The 21043-nt window shown below is 30.6% G+C and overlaps 2 protein-coding genes across 2 annotated transcripts; one reads left to right on the top strand and one right to left on the bottom strand.

Moving 5' to 3' along the window:
• The first annotated feature begins 6480 nt into the window (after positions 1–6480).
• On the top strand, positions 6481–8085 carry LOC134828840 (pickpocket protein 28-like). The gene has a single exon (XM_063841827.1). It carries the CDS (start codon positions 6481–6483, stop codon positions 8083–8085), a length of 1605 nt encoding a protein of 534 aa, XP_063697897.1.
• Positions 8086–12923: 4838 nt separating this feature from the next.
• Positions 12924–20571, bottom strand: LOC134828841 (uncharacterized). Its single transcript, XM_063841828.1, has 3 exons — positions 20482–20571; positions 13169–13719; positions 12924–13113 (listed from the first exon to the last, which is right to left on the bottom strand). Exons 1-3 carry the CDS (start codon positions 20569–20571, stop codon positions 12924–12926), a joined length of 831 nt encoding a protein of 276 aa, XP_063697898.1.
• Between the last annotated feature and the right edge of the window lie 472 nt (positions 20572–21043).

A 21043-nucleotide genomic window follows, 5' to 3' on the forward strand; every position in this document is an offset into this window, starting at 1 on the left:
GTTGGCTTTTTGAAGGAATCATTTTACGACCAGTCTTGTTTTGTAGCGATTTTTGCTTCCAGTTCTCCCTTTAAATATTCAACGAATTTCAAGGTACTCTACATAAGCCACGACTTCCCAAGTCTATCGGATCTAAATCTTAGTTCATAGCTTGCAGTTACTTGTCAAAACCTATAACGAAACTGTTTCACTTCTACTTCAATTATTTTTTCTTCTGCTACAATTACTTAAGATTCACCTTAAAATCGACTAAAATAAATATAAATTTTTATTTGTTAAGTTAATTCCTTAGGAATAATATGAGTACATAAAAAATGTTAAACTCTTACCTTTTCAATCCGCAGGGCACTAAAAAACTGTTCCATCATCAACATCAACATCAACTCGAAAAATGCACACACACAGTAAGAGGGTATAATAGAAACATTCGAAAACGATGCAATTACGTCGATGCCGGTCTGTAATATTTTGATAGTGTAATTTATAGTGCACATTGAAAATTTTTTGGGGGAGAGATGGTGCAATTGCATGCAACAAGTTTTCCTATTTTTCGAGTTACTTGATTAAAACTATCTACGAAAGAATTTTGTGGCAATGGTGAAAATTTTGCTATAGCGCGCCAGCATGACATGACAAAAACACACAAAATTAGCAAAGTAGATATATGACAATGGAAAATTTTCAATTCATCCCACGTGACTCAACGTGCCGCGCGCGAACATGACGACAATAAAATGAAACTATACTCTCTTTTTAATGGAGCTAATGATGAAAGTCGATTAACGTTTTCGTTGCGTGTGATGTGTGTGTGTGTGTATGTTTGACAACAACAAGAAAATGTCATTATCGCGCGTTTTGTTTAAAATTATAATAATAATAATATTCGGGGAGAGATTTGGAGAATTATTGTTTTAATGAATGGTAATTATATTCATTGTATTTGCGACGTAATTCGATGAACGTGTCAATGGTTGGTGTTAATTTGCCGCGATGATTTTTAGGAATGAATCAGATGATTTTATCAAAGCTTTTTGGAGTTGATTCTTGTTAGACTTTTTCGGTGAAACATCATATAAAAATTAAAAAAAATAAAATTTTTAATTTCTAATTTTAATAATAAAATTCAAAAAAAATATTAAAGTTTTTACAAAATAATAAATTAAAAATATAAAAAAAATAAATAAATAAAATAAAAATAAATAATTTAAAAAAAAAAATAAAAAAAATAGAAAAAGTAGTCGTCTAAAGAACGATATACTATACCGCATTTTGATATTACATACCTACTCTTTATTGTAGTCCTCACTTTACAATTTCATACTCCTCATTTCAATTTCCCGAACTTTTTATCATCTACATACTTTTTCCATTGAAATGCGTTTGAATGACAAAAAATAAAATTCGAAAAAGAAGTAAAACGGTTAAGAGATTTTTCAAGTCAAGTTTTAATCAATTTTTGATAGATTTCAAAGCTAAAATTGAATAAATATTCATTCTTAAGATGATTTCCATCAAAATCTCCTTGATTTTTGAAAAAATAAAAAAAAAATTTTTTCATGACCGTTTTTTCGAAAAAGAAGAAAAACGGTCATGAGATTTTTCAAGTCAAGTTTTAATCAACTTTTGATGGATTTCAAAGCTAAAATTGAATAAATATTCATTCTAAAGATGATTTCCATCAAAATCTCCTTGATTTTTGAAAAAATAAAAAAAATAATTTTCATGACCGTTTTTTTGAAAAAGAAGAAAAACGGTCATGAGATTTTTCAAGTCAAGTTTTAATCAACTTTCGATGGATTTCAAAGCTAAAATTGAATAAATATTCATTCTTAAGATGATTTCCATCAAAATCTCCTTTTTTTAAGATTTTTTAAGTTACAAAAAATTTTTTTAATTAATTAATTTTTAAAAATGTATAAATATTAAGTATCAAATTAAACTTTAAAATTTGAATTGTCAAAAAATTCTCAATTAATGTTTGCTTATATTCCACATTTTTGATTCCACATTTTTCATAAAAAAAAAATTAACTCAAGAGCTCTTTACTTACCTATTAATATGTTAACCATCCCCAAAAAAATTTAAAAGTCATTTCATAAAAAGTCCCCCTTTTCACTAATGATAGCTGCAGTAATTCTGTTATCATCCAATCCGTTCAAAACTACAAAAAAAATGAGAAAAAAACGATAATCCCTCTTTGAGCAATTGTATTTTGCACTCGCGTCGTGGCACCATGGAAGGGATATATTTGCATGGCACAGTGATAAAATACAGAAGAAAATAATTTTTCAAAGGATTATTCACGCGATTTTTCACGATTCAGTAATTTTATGTAAACATGATTATCATTTTTATAAATTTATTTTTAATTGCTTCTGTTACAAAAAAAAATCTCTTCTGCTATTTTTTTTTTCGTTGCCGTGTGCAGCACCCTCATCGCACTTTTCATTCATTCATTATTTTATATTTTAATATTTATTCGATTTTTTGTTGCTGCCCCGAACGGAATTATTTACATTGTAGCAGCAGCAGTAGTAGATCCAAACGATCGCGAACAGTTTGATACATTGACATTATTTCCATTTATATAAAAGAGCACCCATATCTCTTAACTCACTTTTTTTTTGATAAATTTTCGAATGCCAATAAAAAAAGATTCATTGAAAATTGGTGGTGGCACGGTTTTTTTTTTTCGTATCTGATGTGTACGAAATTCCATGTCAAATAAGTGATGAATCATGTAATTTTTGAATCACACGAATCCTTTTTTATTGTCAGACAAGTGAGTGTAGCGAGAGAAAGGGAATCAATCAAATTCATGATTTGAGTAATTGATGGAAGTTTTTTTTGTGTGTGTTGCGTTTCGTCAATTTCTGCATATAATCGGTTTCTCGTTGAGAGCTTGTTAAATTTTAATGTTACACAATATGGATTTAAATTTCTGCTTCTTTGAACAAGAAACTGCAGCAATTCGGGACACTCGATGCACACATATGGAATTTTGACCAATAATGCGATTTTATTTTTTTTTTTTTTCATTAAAAATTTTATTTTTTTTGGGTTGAAAAGTTTTTGAATTTTACTTTTCTCTTCTGAAGTTGAATAATATAGTTGACATTAATTGATTAAAGTTTAAGTTAATTTTGCAATATTATAATTTTTAACTTAATTTTAAAATCAAGGTCAAATAGACTTAAGGCTTAAAATTACAGAATTTTTGGAAAATTAATTTTAAACTTAAGTCAAAAGAAAAATCTAAAATATTTAGACTTGAGAAGATTTTGGCTGAAGATTAAGTTGAAATAAGACAAAATTCCAAAGATTTTTAATTTAGGCCGCTCCAAATTTTTTTCCTATGTTTTTGTCCCCTGCCTCATTTCAAAAACCGAAAATCCAATGGGACAAAATAAAATAAAAATTTCATCAAAATTGACCATTTTTTGGTCTTTTTCCATATTTTTTTCATGAAATTTTCAAAAATTCTTAAAATATTTTTTATTTTTAAGAATTTTTGTGTTAAAAAACGAAATTTAACATGAGTTTTCTTCTCTAAAATTTTTTGACAATTATTTTTATGAAATTTTTTTGTCTGAATTTTTAACTTGAAATATTCTGAGATCAATTTTAAATTATTAAATCTTATTGTAAATACTAAAAAAATATAACTTAATAACTATTTATTAACTTAAAATTTATTTTAAAATTCTTAAATAAATTTTTTTATTATTTCTCAAGTCAAAATTAGTTAAGTTTTGACAAAAAAAATATTTTAAACCCTGACTTAAAAAAAATTAAGTGAAGTCAAATATTTTAAAAAAATTATTTTTTAAAAAATTAAGCTTTGACAATCCACTTAATTGACTTAGAAAACTTAAGTATTTTTTTTTACTTTTAAAAGCTTTTTCGACCCTGGCGCTGACACGCCGCGAAAAATAAAAACAAACAAAAAATTTATTTGAAGAATGTTTCAATGAAATATTGACCCGACCGACATTTGAATGACACTGAATGATATTATTTATTATTGGATTTATAACGGCAGCACATCATTCTTTTGAGACGATGATGACGATGACGACGACGTATCAAATATTTTTACATTTTTCCGTTTTTTTTTTGCTATGACGAGACAATAATAGGCTTAAAAGGTACCTGCCTGGCTGCAATTCAAAACGACACGAAAATTTATTGCATTTTTTGATGCAATTGTCATTCAAAAAATATTGTGTGCCATTTTTTTTTGTTGCGTTCATCGAATATTCGACGGAATTTCTGTGTCAAGAGGAAAATGTATCGAAATGAAAAAAAAACGGTAATTCCCACGAAAAAAATTATAATTTTTTGAGCGATTGATTGAAAGACATCTGTTGTTCGTATACAAAGAGTTGAGGGTTGAAGTGAAATATGAAAAATACATAATTATCGGTCAAATATCGGTATATTAACCGCAATCGAAAGAAGTAATTAGTAACGTTTCCCTTGAATGAATGCGCGGCTTGGAGCACTTGTAACCGTTCACACAATAAAAGCAATAAAAATTCGATCGTCGAGTGTTGTAACAATCTAATAACGATAATAATTGTTGTCAGAGATCTAGTGTGTAATAACAATATAAACCACCACTCTACACCAACTATTTATTAAACGGATCCCTCAAAGGAGAGAGAGAGCTCGCTGCAAAGATATTTATTTGTGAGAATATTCAACAAATAAACATTGATGTGGTTTGTCTAGTTGTTTGTGTGTGAAAAACATGTAAATAAATACAACGAACAATAAAAACACAAATAATTTTCCCTTTCATTTTCATGCCTTTTTATGTTCCACTCTCTCGTGTTGCGGCACACATTTAAACGGATGAGGAAAGTAGAGGACGTTTGAAATTATTTGCAAATTTTTGCCCACAACAACACAAAAATAAAGAGAGAAATTTATTTAATTTACCAAAATAAAGGATAATATTTATCCCCGTGCGTACAAGGACACACAAGTAGTGCTTATAGTTTATGGAGAAGGGAAAAAGGAATTTGTTTGAATGTAATATTTTTGCACAAATATGTATTTATACGAATGATGATGGTCTCTTTTAGTTTTTTTTTCTCTTGTAGTATGTTGTTGTTTGTTGTTCTCTCTACTTTAAATATTTTCTGTTGTTTTGTAAAATGTTCTGAGGAATTTCGTGTTGTGTCCATAAATGGGTGCTAGAAAAATGTTTTTGAATCATTTTCCGATGGAAAAATGGTCTCTTCCTTTTTAGACGCATTTTTTAAAATAAAATTTGAATTTTATCGGCACAATGTCTTTTAGTGAGTAACTAAATATTTAATAAAAATATTTAAAAATTAAAAAAAAATTATAAGTATAAATTTAAATACCTAAATTAAAATTAAAATTAATGATTGAAAAAATTTTAAATTTGAAAATTAATTTAATATTCAAATTAATATTTGATAAATATTCGCTAAAATTAAAAACAAACTCATTTTTTTTAGTAAAATTTAACGAATATTTTTAGTTGTTTATTTTTTAAACCAAAAAATAAAATAAAAACGAAAACATTATTTGATATTAAAAACTCCTTAAAAGTTTTTTGAAATATTAAAGAAAAATTATCTAAAATTTTCTTACTATTTTAAACGTCTTATTTAGAATTTATAAAAAATAAAAATTTATAAAGATTCAATTTTATATTGAATTCGATGAGAAATTAAAATAGGAAAAAAATATTTATAAATTTTAAGAAATTTTTATGACAGTTTTCATTGATTTTTAATCTTAAATAATTATTAATATTCATTAATAATTAAAATTTTATTTCAAAAAATTTTCAAAAAATGAAGAAAGATGGATGTGAAAAACTAAATTTCTTCCATTAATAGACTGCTGGATGATTTTTTTTATATTTGGGAAAATTTTCTTTTATTTTCATGAATTTTCCAAATTTCGTCCAAAATTTATAAAAAAATATTTATAAATTTTAAGAAATTTTTATGACAGTTTTCATTGATTTTTAATCTCAATTAATATTCATAAATAATTAAAATTTTATTTAATATCTTTTTCAATCTATTATTTTCAAAAAATGAAGAAAAATTGATGTGAAAAAAGTTAAATTTCTTTTTTTTATATTCGGAAGAAAACTAAAAATCTAATTTTCATGAATTTGGAAAACTAGTCCAAAATTTATAAAAGCGCTCAAGCTTATTTTCAATTAAAAATGATAAAAATCTTTGCAGCCTTGTCTAGTAAGTATTTCATCGTTAAATTCTTCCTTTTTTGATAAATGATGAAGGTAGAATCAACACCTAACTGCCAAGAATTTTTCGAAATGTATCCCATTACCATTGTTCCATGTTCTCCTAATCACGTCGTCATTACCCCCATTCTGCGTCCATCAATATTTTATGAAGCCTTCATTCGCATTACCAACAACATCGTTTTCATATTTTTTTTCATTTCAGTTCAAAAACTCACCTGAACATGTTCTCCTTCAGCATTGGCTCGCCTGACACAACTCCAAACACCTTCCGCACTCGCCTCAAGACTTTCCTGGAAAACACAACTGTTCACTGCTACCGTTACCTCGTCGAAGATCACCGTTCAAAATGGGAAATCTTCTTGTGGATTATCGTCCATGCCATTTTCGCCTTTTGCTCCGTTACGATAGTGATAAACTCGTGGATTGGTTTCACGGAGAATCCGTTAATGACGAAATTGCATACTACCTTGTATCCCAGTTCAAAAGTCGCTTTTCCTGGTATCGCCATTTGCAATGTGAATCGGATTTCGAGACGTGCTGCTGTGAGATTTGCGGAAGAGTTGCGGGCAAAGGATAAACATCCAGAGATGAAACGCGATACACAGTTCTATTTGAAACAGATAAAATTACTGGCATCGATGTATACTTACGATTATGTCAACGAGATTGATTTGATAGAATTCCAGAGGATCTTAGATGAGGTTTATGAAGAGTCAGAACTCACCTTAATGAATGACATTATGAACCGCTTGACGCCACGATGTGAAGACATGCTGCTGCGATGTTTCTGGCAAAGTAAGGAAGTGAAATGTATCGGAGGTCCCTTTGCACTTTTCGAAAGTCGTCGCACGGAATATGGGATTTGCTGTTCGTTTAACTACATCATCAAGCCGAATAACGTGGTAGGCAATTCTCGTAAAGCAACGTTTACTGGACCGGAAATGGGCCTGTTTGTACTGGTTCATGGCCAACCAGAGGATTATTTCTATCAAATGGCATCTACCAGAGGATTTATAGTACTTGTCCATAACGCCTTTGACTTTCCAGATATCCCCAGTGGAAATGTCAATCAAGTTCACGTGAGGCTAGGAAAGGAAACTCACATCCGAGTAGATTCGCATTACATTTTTCCTGATGAGTTTATCGAAAACTACAAACCAGCTACAAGGAAATGTATTTTTCCGAAAGAGATGGGAACAAAATATGGAGGCACCTATGCCAAAAGTCAATGTATCTCCTATTGCCGAATCCAGAGCATCTTGGCGTTATGTGATTGTGTTCCCTTTTCCCTTCCAGCTGACCTCTTCTATAACAAAACGGATTCCTTGCAAATTTGTAACTTGAACCACGTTCCTTGTCTCAACCGGTACCGCATAAAATGGCTGACAATTTCAACGGAAACTCTTTATGTGAAAGGTCTCGAGCGGGAAAGGGAAGAATCCTTGCTTTGTGAAGATTGTTTGCCTTGCTGCTTTGACAATAAATATCGAGCCACGTACAGTTCCCTGCCTCTGCATGTCTCGAAACGTAAAGGAACTCACATTATGGAGTCCGTAAAAAATGTTTCACAAACCGCTTTGATTCGTGTCTTTTTCGGCTCGCCTAATACCTGGGCCTACATGCAAACCGTTCAAATGACTTGGTTCGAAATCATCAGCAATTTTGGGGGAATCTTCGGTGTCCTCTTGGGATTCTCGATGCTATCACTCATCGAAATCATCTACTTTGTCGTACGGGAAATTTACTATTGGCTCGTCGAAAAATGGCATCATCACAGATTACACGAGACCATAACGGAGCATGGGGGCATGGTAATTGTGCCGTAGTAAAATTTTGACACTTTAGGCAAAGTTTTCGGTAGCAGCACCGCCATTGTCTTTTTCAAGTGCCCCGAAAGTGAGTGACGACCAACAATAATATAACAACAATCATCAACAACAATAATAACACTTAAACGAAGTATTTTCCCTTTCAAAGCCTTATAAATGTAGTACTTACCGAAAAAAGGGCACCAAAGTCATTCAAAGCGAAAAAAAAAGTATAAAATATAAAAAGTAAACATTGTAAAAAAAAAGTTTCCTTTTTTCCTTTTATTCAAAAAAAAAAAAGTAAACAGGCATGTGATGACTATTGTCAATGTTTTTCATTCATTCAACACATTTCAAGGCTTATGTGCGACGACGACGACAACGTAAATAGTGTAGGTGAGTGCTTATCTGTTGCCTTTCTTTAGATTTTCCCCTACCATTATTATTATTATCATCATTCTAAATCTTAAATATCCAACAGGGAAATTCTTCAACTCAACTTAACTCAAATGGTGTTTTATTATTTTTATTATATCGCTTCGTTTTTTTTTCTTTCTGCGTCTTGTTTTTCGGGAGTCTTCCTTTTGTTGTTGCTGGCTTCACAGATATTTTTTGTTTATTTCATCGCCCATTTCTTTTACTTTCCTTTAAGAGGTCTCTTAATTTTGATGTTTTTGTTTCATTTTTTAGTATTATTAGATGAATTTTTTTTTCAGGAAAGACGATAAACTGTTGAGCACTTTCCTTTTGAACAAGAGTTGAAAATTTAAATTTTTTAAGTTGATTTTTTTCTGACGGGTGAATAAAAAAAATGAAAATCATTCCCTAAATTTCATTTTATTGATATTGAATTTATCTAGAGTTTATCTTAACATAGAACACATTTTGTTTTCCGTGAGCAAAATTTATCGTTTCTTAAACAAAACTTTTAAAATGTATTTTTTTTTAAATTAAAAAAAAAATAAAAGTCATGAAGAAATACAGAAAAAAAATCTGATTTATCAAAAAATAATTTTACAAGAAATGGTCGATATTTCAAAAAAAAAAAAAAATGAGTGCATTTTAGAATGCTCATCGATAAACACCAATGATTTTTTGCAAATTTTTTTTCATCGAACGCGTTCAAGTTAAATGAGATGAATTGTTTGATTCATCGGAAAACTTCGAAAATCGTAAAAATATGTCATTAAAGTCAAAAATATTCATCAAAAAACACATTTATGATCGAAAAAATATCGCAGAAAAAAATCATGTTGGAGTCATCTTGAATGCAGCCAATTTACTTACTTATTTAATTTTACTATTATTTAAGTTTGAAAACATGAAGAAAGATGTAGAATGTTTCATGATTAATATTTAATTTGCCTTAAGCTGACGTAAAAGTAAATCTCAATTTGATTTCATGCGAAAATTTTGATTTTTTTTTTTAAATTAAGCATTTTTTTTTAATTTGATTAAAAATTTGAAAAGAAATTAAAAGCTAAGTTTAAGGAAAATTTAAATATTTATCACAAAAAATTAAATTAAACTATTTCAAAATTTTTAATAATTTTTTATACCAATTTAGGTCTCTTAAAATGAAAGTAAAATAGTGAGTGGGGCAAAAAAAAAATAAAAAAGTTAAAAATTGTAGCTATTTGGTTATTTGGTCTATTTTCAAAAAATTTTGAATTTTTTTCAATTTTTTAAATTTTTGTATTAAAAATTGTATTTTAATATGGATTTTCTTCTCTTAAATATTTTTCAAAAAAATTACTAAAATTATTTAAAAAAAAAATTTACAGTTATTTTTTATGATATTCATTTTTTTCAATGTTAACTTAAATTTTCTTAAATCAATTTTAAATATACAAATATCAATGAAAAAGTAACTGAAAGTAACAATAATATTACTAAATGGTTTAAATTTTTTTTAAATTTAGGCATTTGTATGAAAAAAAAGTATTTCAAATTTTAAATATTAAATTCAAATATTTGGACAAAATTATTAAGTTTCATTTGGAGCGGCCTTAAATCAAAAAAAAAACATTTTTTTTATAAAAATAATTAAAATTCATTATAGCAAAAAAAAATAACATAATTAAAATTGTATAAAAAACCAAAAAAAAAAATCAGCAAAAAAACGACATACAAGATAACTTCTTCTCTTTACGACTTTTTTTTAAATATTCACCGAAAAAATAACCATCAAAAGCCAAAAGTTCCAACTTAAATCATTTTCTACCTACTTTTATCTGCAGTAATACTTTGAATTTTTTTTATTTAATGATGATCTTCATTACTGCACTTTTTTTTTGCTTTTCCAATTAAACCTTACAACTCATAGTAATTCTGCATCATTAAAACCCCTTTCGCCTTGTTTGCCACTAATGCAGCGCTGCGTCAAATCATTTGTATTCCCCTCCTTATCTAAACTTAATTTTGTCCTGACATGCACTTTATTCAAATGTTTTTGTTGAAAATTAAAATTTATCCGTAGGTACAGTGAATAAAAAAAAGTAAACCATGTAACATGTAAATTAAAATGCAGAGAACGGATAACTAAATTACACATTATTTGCATATGTAACAAACTCAGAGACAAACAGGAGAGAGGTAGAGAGTAAATGCATAAATAGACATAACGCACTGATGCGGAACTATTTTCCCTGTTGCATCTGCTTTTACACTGCCATTCGACGACGACGATGACGACAATGTCACTTTACGAGTATATTTTATTCATGTCTTGTCTTTATGCATTTACTCCAACATTACACCATCGTTTATTTGCATCCCGTTCCATCCCGAAGTTAATAATCGAGAGAAATCTTATGTTTTCTTGATGTGACAAGTTGAATTTTGACAATTAATTCCGGGTTTGAAGTTTCGGTTTTCTCCAGAGAACGAGCGGCACATTTGATTTGTTGTCACAAAATTATTAATGCCACGTGCCCCGATCACATTATAATAATAGCTTTGTGATAAATTTAAAGAATAAAACACCGTTGGGGCTTTCCCGACTTTTTGCTTCGTTTTTCGTTTGACACACACTCGAAAAAAAAAGTTTTATGTTGCTACCACAGGGAATAATTATGATACCATTGTTGAATAAATTATTAAAGATTTTTTTTCTTTCTTTTCAAAGACCACCTGACTCTCTTTCAATCTCGTATTTTCTTTTCTTTGCGTGAAACTAGAAAAGTTATGATGGATTTTGGACCCAGTGATTTACATTTTCTCTCTACTTTTTTGTTTGACACGCCAAGATGTGAGTGAGCGAGAAGGGTTTTTCTGTCACATTCAGGTGTTTGTTCTTCTGCTGAAATTAGAAACTCACACACACACACACAAGAACAAAGTTGAAAAGAAGAAAAAACTTATTTTAAGCACCACTGTTGCTTTGCTTTGCTTTATCCCATCATTTTTGCCGGAGACTCTTATCAAACGCATTGCCAAGTCGTCGTTGTCGTTGTCGCTGTCGATGGCGTAACCATTTATAATAATACAACATAATATTAAAATACAAATGTGAAGTTTATGCAAAAAAAAAACTTTTTCTTCTTCTTCTTTTGTTTTGTGTGCGTTCTCGTTTCACTTTGATTCCTTTGTGAGCAGTGAAAAAATAATAAAAACGAAATCTCTGGGAAAATATGCGTCAAAAAATGACATGAGATCACCTAGATGCGTGTAAACTAGGATAGAAAAGTTTTGTATTTTTTGTTTGTTTGGAGAGGAGTTGTTGAGAGATCAGTGAAATGTAATTTTTTTCTTATGTGGAGGACATTGACATGGGTTTAAGGATTTTTGGATTTATTTTAGGAGCTTATCTGTAAGGAATTTCATTGATTTAATTAGAGTTTGTACTTAAAATGCAGTAAATTAAGGTTGAAAAAGCTTTTAGTTCTTACGTTTTCTTAAGTATAAGTTTTAAGTCAATTAGTTTTTTAATAACTTAGAAACTTAATTTTACCAAAATATTTACTTTAAAAAAAATTATTGATTTTCATTAAAAATTGCTTTTTAAGTGAAAAATAAATTAATTGTTTTTGACTTTTTCTAATACTTTCAAAGCTAAAGTAAAAAATTTCACTTAGGCCGCTCCAAATTTTTTTCTATGTTCCAAAATTGACCATTTTTTGGTAAAAATTTTTTCATCAAAATTTTTTTTTGGAAATTTTCTAAAAATTTTTAAAATATTTTCAATTTTCAAGAATTTTTATATTAAAAAACGAAATTTAACATGAATTTTCTTCTCTAAAAATTTTTTTAAAATAATTATTTTTCAAAATTTTTTGACAGTTATTTTTATGAAATTTTTTTGTTTAAATTTTTAACTTAAAATACTCTGAGATCAATTTTAAATTATCAAATCTCAATGTAAATATCATAAAAATAACTAAAAATTCATTAAGGACCAAAAATTCTTTAAATTTTGTCATTTTGTTTAAAAAGTATTTCAAAACTTTTTTTTATTTTGCACCCGCCCCCATTTTGAAAAAAATCTTTTGGGAATAAAACATCGAAAAAAATTTGGAACGGCCTTATTTGATATAAAAACTTTTACTGAAAATTAGGTCAACTTATTTAAATTTCTTTTGCTCAACTTTAAGCTTAACCATGAGAATTCAAAGACTTCTTTTCAAAGACTCGAATTTTCATAACTGACCTTCAATTAGCTAAAAGTAAACTATATTTTTTTAATTTTTCAATTAGATAAGTAAAATATCCCATTTGGCAGACCACGTGGTTAACAAAAAGAAAAATTGTTCAATTTTAAATTCTCTTCCACAGTTTTAGAAAAAAAGTAATGTAAAAATTAATATTTTAAAGCTATTTTTATTAGATATTCAATTAAAATTACAATTTTTCACTTTTTATTCAGGATTAATAGTTATTTTATCCACGTGACCATCTTCACTACTCACATAGTCAACACGCACCACTTGACCTTCAGGAGAACGATATTGGTAATATCCAACTTCATAATTGCAAGGAGATGCAGCTGGATCTTTACACTGTACTAATGTCGTATTTTGCTCACGGATTTGATCGGGAGTTTCAAAGCTGTATGAAAAAAATCATTTAGGACACAAAAAACAAGAAAAGACAAAAATCTTACTAAGAGTAACTATAAAATTGTCCTTTCTCCTCAATACGTTTGTAAGTCTTGATTTCATGAGGTTGTGGTTGATGATGTTGCTGCTGATGCTGTTGATGATGTTGTGGATGAGGCTGTCCATGATGAGTTGGAGCAACTGTTTGAACGGGTCTTTGAATTACTGGTCTCGAGGCAATTGGTCTTGCATTTTGAGGAGGCGATGGTCCGTAGTTTTGATCAGAAACGGAGTTCACGGGAGGTAAGTTGACGGGCGGCAAGCTGACAGGAGGTAGTTGAACAGGAGCAGAACTCACAGGAACACTAACTTGAGGAGCTGATGGGTAAGATACTGATGCAGATGGAGAGACACCGGGAGCATTTGATGGCACTGGAGGAATCACAGGAGGGCTTCCATTAATCACAGGTATGGTTGGATACGAAGGAGCAGGTCCTGATCCCCCTGATTGCGGAGAAGGAGGGAAATTTGGAGGCACAGACGACGATAGTGGAACAAGATTTGCCTGTGGAGCTGGATTTACTTGGAATGCCAGGCATCCGATCAACAAAAATATCTGAAAAATATTTTGGTTTGTATAAATTCACTTGATTCTTCACTTAAATTTCTTTTTTTTCATTATTTTATTTTTATATAATTTTTTCTTAACTCACACAAAATAACTTCATCACTAAATCAAAATTTTTTCACTAAAAATCCAAGATACTGCCAGTTCCTCGTTCCAAATGCAACTGAAATGACTTTCTTCAAATGGCCAAACTTAAATAACCGAAAAAATTCTCAGTCATTTCTTTTATTTGCTTAAAAATTCTTGACCATACGAGTAATTTATCTTTCTTTATGCATACAGGAATCGTCACGATTACAAAATAATGAGAATATTTTTTGGTTACATCAACGTTGCACAACGATACACGAAACCAGTTTCTCGGGAACCCTTTTGAAGAGCCTTTCTTGTGAATGCGGAATTCAGGTGAGAACAAACAAATTGTCTTTGTTGGTCCATCTTTCGTGCAGACCAAACAAATAAAAAAAACAAAACGGGATTTGCAATATTTTTATTAAGTCACACACGTTGCAAACAAACGTAATAATAATAATGATGATGATTGTAGTTTGTTGAACTCGATTTGTATTTTTTTTTTTATTTTCGGAAGAATATTATCGTTGCATTACTTGCATCTTAATATTCGAATATGTATTTTTTATCTTCTTTTGCTTTAAATTTATTGCCCTGATTTGAATATGAAAGTGATTAAACGTAAAATTTTTATGTGGCGAACAGGTAGAGTTAAAGGTCCTGCATGGGCAATAATATTTTTGCACAAAGTATTTGTACGATGATGTCATTAAGCTATAAAACATGAAATTTTTAAGTGTGGGCGAGGTGAGTTACAAAGTAATCTTATGTTAGGAATAACACTGAAAATATGGAAGGGTTTTTCCCGGAACAAAATTTATTTTAAAAAGAATTAAGGCCGGTACAATAACGCAATTTGTTTCATAACGTTATTCTAAGTAGAATATGAATGACTAAAATAAAGTTACAATTTTACTTTTTTATATTTGTAACTAGATTTTTAATGATGGAAAAATTTCTTGTTTGTTTAGTTACAGCAAAATTCAAAGGTTTAAGCTTCGCGATGTAAGATGCCTATGACTCGATGAGTATCCTACGATATAATTATCAAACAAACTGAATACTTTTCATACATTTTTTTACAGATAAATATTATTCGAGATTTTGACTTTGGTCAATGAACATCGACCAAATGGATGAGGTCACAGTTTTCTTACAAAAAATACCTCAAGAATGAACGAAACTACCTAATAATAAAAGAACAAATTCATCGCGACAACAAGTAATGAAACAAAGAAGTCAGGAACACAGAATTAAATAAGGCACTGGATTGACAAAATCAAACTACAATACTTGTGTGTACTGGTAAAGAATAACACTTTATGCTATTGCCAGCATAATATATATAAGAAGAGCACCATTGCCTTGAAAACATTCTCGGAATACGAACCAAGAAAGAAGAAAAAACACTCATTTTCGACTAAGATAACTAAGATGAAGCTTTCAGCAAATATTCAACATGCTTAGAGCTGCATTACTGAAATACATCGACTTAGACTATTTCCCTGAAATTGTACATAGAACTGGATTTTTAAGTCTTTAAAAAAAAAAAAAAAAAAAAAAATTATTTATTGCTCTCAAGATTCTCGAGAAATGAAGTGCAAGGAAACATGAAACATTTTTGATAATTGCCCCAGCCTTTTAAAAAATTAAGAACCCATGTTCGCCAAATAGAATGTTTTTGAAGCTCAAATCAACACCAAAAAAGTTCATTTTTAGTTGTTTTATAATTTTATATCCAGACTCCGTTTTAATCAATTCTTCAAGCACAGATCCCAGAGATAAAGTCAGACACTTAAACACCGCATCACCACAAAAACGGATTCTTCTGAAAATATAAAATGCAAAAAGTTTTTAATCAAAAAACTTTAAATTTACCAACACTTTTGTGCGAAGCTATGCACAAGTGTTGGAGTGTGTGTAATGTGTTGCTAGTCTCACTCATTCAAGAAAAGTGCTCTTAAGTCGAGACCAAAAACCCATTTCTGTTCATTTAAAAGTCGAAGTTGTAGTAATAAAGAGACCATTGTCATTGTTTTGTGTATTTCGTTTGTTGTTGTTGTTTTTCGTCGTTCTTGTTATCATTAAAGTTGTCATTCCCTTTCAATTGAAGGACCCTGCAATAACATGAAATGAAACCACAAACGATGGCAAAAGGACTGAAAACAATGCGAAAATAATTAAAGTCAAAAAGTAGTCAAAAGTACTTCTTGCGTCCTCCTTCTACCGTTCTACTCTTTGTCGAGCAACAAAAAATCATCCGAAAAAACACACACAAGTGTTTAGTCATATTTTTAGTTCAAAAGACCTTATGGACCTTCGTTGATGTTGCGGTAAATGCGGTTTAACTGTTTTTGATACTGCTACCGATATTTGATGATGATGAATTGCGTTTTTGCCTTGGCACGAGCTCGAGAGACTTTCTTTTTAAGAGACAACCAAGAACTATCTCAGCAGATTTCTTGGGCGACACTCCCTGCGTATACTTCCGTGTACGTTGATAAGAAATGGCACAAAAATATAAAAGGGACGTACTCAAAATTGAATTCTTGACGGGTGACATGGAAAGGGTGGAATAATATTTTTTCCTGCTGCTACCTTCTCGCACATGATGACGACTACGGTGATGATGATGATGACACCGAGTGAGAGTAAGAGCACAAGGAGAAAAGAAGGAAATGACATTCACTAAATTATCTGATAGTTTATACGTTTTTGTAACATTTTAATAATAATAATTCCACTCTTGCTCTATCTCTTACTGTTTCAGTGTGTTTTTATTACATCACACATCCCGCTGTAAATGGCAAGGAGGAGGACGAAGTAGAAGAAGGGTAAAGTCGAGCTCTGTAATTAATGACACTATTTGCATGCGTTTGCCGAAAATTTATCCATGTTTGTATATTTTGGCATCTTATTTGCGTCGTCGGAGCAAGAAATTGAAGAAGAAGCTATAGTAGTTGCTTGGTGTGTCGTAAATCATACATGTGATATTCGGCAATGTTTCAGCATCGTCGACGACTGTCGCTTGTCGTTTTGAAGTGCATTTTAAACAAACTTTTTGCGGCTGTTCGTACCTCTCACGCCAAATAATGTCATCAGATTTACTAAAATGCTATCAAGCCAGCCAAACAATTATTATTTTATACAACTACTCTTGTGCCTGTGTGGCAAAGTTGTAGTAATGACATGTCATAATTTAGAGAGATAAAATTTGCATATTTATGCATTTTGTGACAGGATCAGCATTGTAAATTGGATATAATAATGTGGCAGAGAGAGAGCGCACGAGGTATATGTGTGGATAAATTATGCTAAAAGTGAGTCTCGTTCCACTTTCGGTGACAGATAATACATTTTTTTTTTTTGCCGTAATAACGTTTTTTTTTTTAATTTTAATTTTACTCAACCGCAAAAAATTGATGTTCATTGCATACCACCTAGGGGCGAAATTTCTCGTCTCGTGTCACTTTCAATCTGCTCGCATCACCGCGAACGATTTCTTTGAACGAAAAATTAATTACCAACCAAACCAAAACAAAAGTCATCAAATTAATAACTTGGAAGGAAACGGCGTGTGCGGCATGACTTGATTGAAAGAACCACTTCTCTCCCCTTTTTCCATGTTTTTTTTCGGATTATTTTTTGAAGTAAGGCAAAAAAAAATCTACCTCGATCAGATTATTAACAATGGTAATTAATGGAAAAAGTTTTGCGTGAAATGAAAAACAAATTTTTGTGTCATGCCTTTAGTTAGTATTACAAAAAAAAAACTTTACGTAACAAAAAAATTACCGCGAAAGTGAACAACAACAGTTGGGTCGCTCGCCGCCCGCCAATGGATGAATGGTCGAACGAAGGCAAAAAAAAAATCTAAACAGCACCCTTTTAATTATAAAATTTCTTTTTTTGTTCGCATATCTTTGGTCGACAAACTTCATCCTGTTCACTTCTCTTGTTCTCTTGTCCTCGTCGTTTATTTAATTTTACTCCCTTTTTTGCTGTAACATTTTTTTTCAGCTGTAAATAAAGTACTACTTACTTGCGAAAGGTGTCGATGAATGAATGTCTGATGAGGAGGAAAAAGCAGCTAGCTACTTGATGACTAATGTTCGGAAATTATTCACTCAGAAATTAATATTATATACACATATTGGGAAACGACGGAATTTGTGTTAATTTTTTGTGCTTAAATTACCATACCGACACGAGAACACACATAAAACTGTTGCGTGAAGTGTTTTGCCCTCAGGATGATTGATGGGAGACATTTTAACTAAAATTTCTGATTATTTATTTATTTTTAGAACCAAAATGGATTCATAAATTTCATGCAACAGAGATCAACGTGTGGCGCAGCAATGACGACAACTACAAAAAAAAAATGATGTAAAATCCAGAGTAAGTAAAAGTTTTGTTATATTTACATAACTCATCATTGTACAAAGTGTGAGAGTTTTTGTTATGAGAAGACCAAATCTAACTAGTGAGATTGTGGAAAATTTATGTCTCGCAAACGGAAAAATTTAACAGTAATTTTCAGAATAGTTTAGGCACCCAGTGGGAAATTAGGACCTTTTTTTTAGATCCTCAGGGGCCAAAATAAAAGCCTTTTAAGTTTTCTTAACAGTTTTTCAACTTTTTGTAGGTTTTTCGAGAAATTTATTTTACAAAAGTGATAATTTGAGTAAGGCGTCATCCATTAATGGCGTCGGCAGTTTAGGGGGGGGTGGGGTTCATCAAATTTACGACGGATTCCGACGAGGGGGGGAGGGGGGTAAACAGAAATGTACGACGTCGTAAAAATGCCATATTTACGATTTAAAAATTTTTCGTTTTGAATTATTTAAAATAATTTTTGAAGTATTTCAGACTTTGTAATCTTTTTTATTCAAATTTTCATTAATTTGAGTTTTTTTTCAAATTTTTCACGAGCTTTCATTGAAATTTGAACTGGTACTAAAAATTTCCTTTTCAGTGAGGGGCGGGGGGTCATGTTAAAAAACACGTCGGGGGATTGTTAAATTTCGACGGTTTACGATTATAGGGGGGTGGGGGTCAAAAAATGCCCTATTTTTGCCGACGCCTTTAATGGATGACGCCTAAATTGAATATTTATTGGCTCAATAGTTCGATTTTAACTCGCTAATTATTAAGAAAATTATATTTTTGGGCCCAAATTCTATTAATCATACAATTATTACAATTAAATTTATTTTTCCATGGATCATCAAGTTTGCTCAATTTTTTTTTTCGAAAAATTACAATATGTTAGAAAACTGTTGAGAAGTTTTCTCGCTTTTATTTTAACCTCTGATGGTCTAAAAAAAAAGGCCCAAATTTTCCACTGTGTAGCATCGAGGTCTCATAAGAAATCGTATGTAAGAGTTCAAATAAAAAGCTCAAGTAGAAACGCCAAAAGGACAAAATAACCTTTTTTAAGGCCCTGGAGCGCCCTGGAGTCTAAGGCCTTCAAACTTTTACATGGAAATATTTTGAAATTTTTGTTGTTTTTAAACTTTGTTCAATCTCCATATTAAAGTTTGAGATCCTATTTTTATGACTCCAAAACCTTAAAAATGGTTATTTTGTTCCATTGGGTGGTACCATTCATTTCTTTCTAAAATTTTTTGTCTCTTCAATTTCGAGGTTACTTACATAATTCGTAGCGAAATAGGTGTAAAGTAAAAGCCTTGATGTGCACTCTACTGGAATATAATTCTGATCATATACTATGTACTGTATCACAACGACGTGATTCTTATTGATGACAGATTGTTAATAAAAAAGAAAACAACAAATACCTGTTTTGCTTAAGGTTAAAACATAAGGTTATGTAAGAGCAATAAAAGGAGATGCATCGGCTGTTTTCGTATCAAAAGTGATCAAGCAATCATGAAGTTCGTTCTTGCAATTCTCTCTTTTGGATTATTACTGGCCTATAGTGAGGCTGGGTGTCAATGCAATCATGAAGTATACGATCCAGTTTGCACTTCAGACGGAAAAACACATAAAAATAATTGTGACATAATTTGTGATGATATTCTTGGAAGACTTGAAACCCGCATCGTGCACAAAGGACCTTGCTCCAAAGGAATCCCGTGTGACTGTCCCCGATATGTTAATCCAGTTTGTGACAATCATGGAACCACATGGCCTAACGAGTGTGTCATGAAATGCGCTAAAAAGAAAGCTACTCCAGGTGATAGACATCTTAAAGATTTAAAAGTTACAAAAATGGGACCGTGTGGCAGCAAAGATTGTGATTGTTCCACAGCTAAATATGAACCCGTATGTGGCAGTGATGGAAACACGTATAAAAATAGATGTGTCCTTGCTTGTTTCAACACATCAGAGTACTATAATAAAGTTACTGGTACTGATGGTGCTTGCAAGAACAATTTTTAAACTCCATATACTCCCGTTTAATTGTTTGAAATATTTTCCATCATTCATCTCTCCATATTGTTTCAATATTTGAAAGTTTTTTATGTTTAAAAATAGTTTTTTAGAATGTTTAAAAATATTTAGAAATTATTTAAATAAAAGCATTTTATTAACTTTTGTTATATATTGTTTAAGAGAATATTTTAAAATCCTAAATTTAGTCAAAAATGGCTTTAAAAAAATACAGAATATGAAAAATTAGTTTTATTTTATAATGATTTAAACACAAACCATCTCCGCATCAAAGACCATCTTAACCGCATCACAATCGTAGACTCGCCAAAATGCGACTGTGGAAGAAGCTACGAAACGATCGACCATGTTTTGTGGGACTGTCACCTACTGATAGGCGACCTGGCATCCTAATTTCAAGAAATATGAATCGACAAAAACGCCCCCGCCCATACCCAGTGGGACGAAATTACCTTTTTTAATGCCCTGGGGTCTTGAAAATAAGGCCCTCAAACCTTTACATGGAGTAATTCCGAAATTTTTATTTTTTTTACTATTTTTTTTTTTGACGAATATAAATGATATAAAAAAACTTCTTGTATAACAGAAATAAAAAAATAAAAAAAATTTTTTTTCTTGTAATTTTCCAAAAAAAAATAAAAATTATGGAATTTCTCTATGTAAAAGTTTAAAGGCTTTAAAAAAAAGGTCTCACTGGGATACGGGACATTCTAGGAATCAGGAAGTCCGACTCGCTCCCGATTATCGCCAGCTATTTAAAGGAAAACCGGAAAATTACTGTCTCTAGACCAATTATGCCATTCGCGACAGGTCAATTTTG

This window comes from Culicoides brevitarsis, chromosome 2, assembly GCF_036172545.1.
Source record: "Culicoides brevitarsis isolate CSIRO-B50_1 chromosome 2, AGI_CSIRO_Cbre_v1, whole genome shotgun sequence".
In the NCBI taxonomy this organism is placed as follows: domain Eukaryota; kingdom Metazoa; phylum Arthropoda; class Insecta; order Diptera; family Ceratopogonidae; genus Culicoides; species Culicoides brevitarsis.

Coding starts and splice junctions, on each gene's coding strand:
- LOC134828840 (XM_063841827.1), top strand. CDS start 6,481: ATGTTCTCCTTCAGCATTGGCTCGCCTGACACAACTCCAAACACCTTC.
- LOC134828841 (XM_063841828.1), bottom strand. CDS start 20,571: ATGGTCGATCGTTTCGTAGCTTCTTCCACAGTCGCATTTTGGCGAGTC. Junction 13,720..20,481: donor TGGTCTTTGATGCGGAGATG/GTTTGTGTTTAA, acceptor AATATTTTTCAG/ATATTTTTGTTGATCGGATG. Junction 13,114..13,168: donor CAATTTTATAGTTACTCTTA/GTAAGATTTTTG, acceptor TTTTTCATACAG/CTTTGAAACTCCCGATCAAA.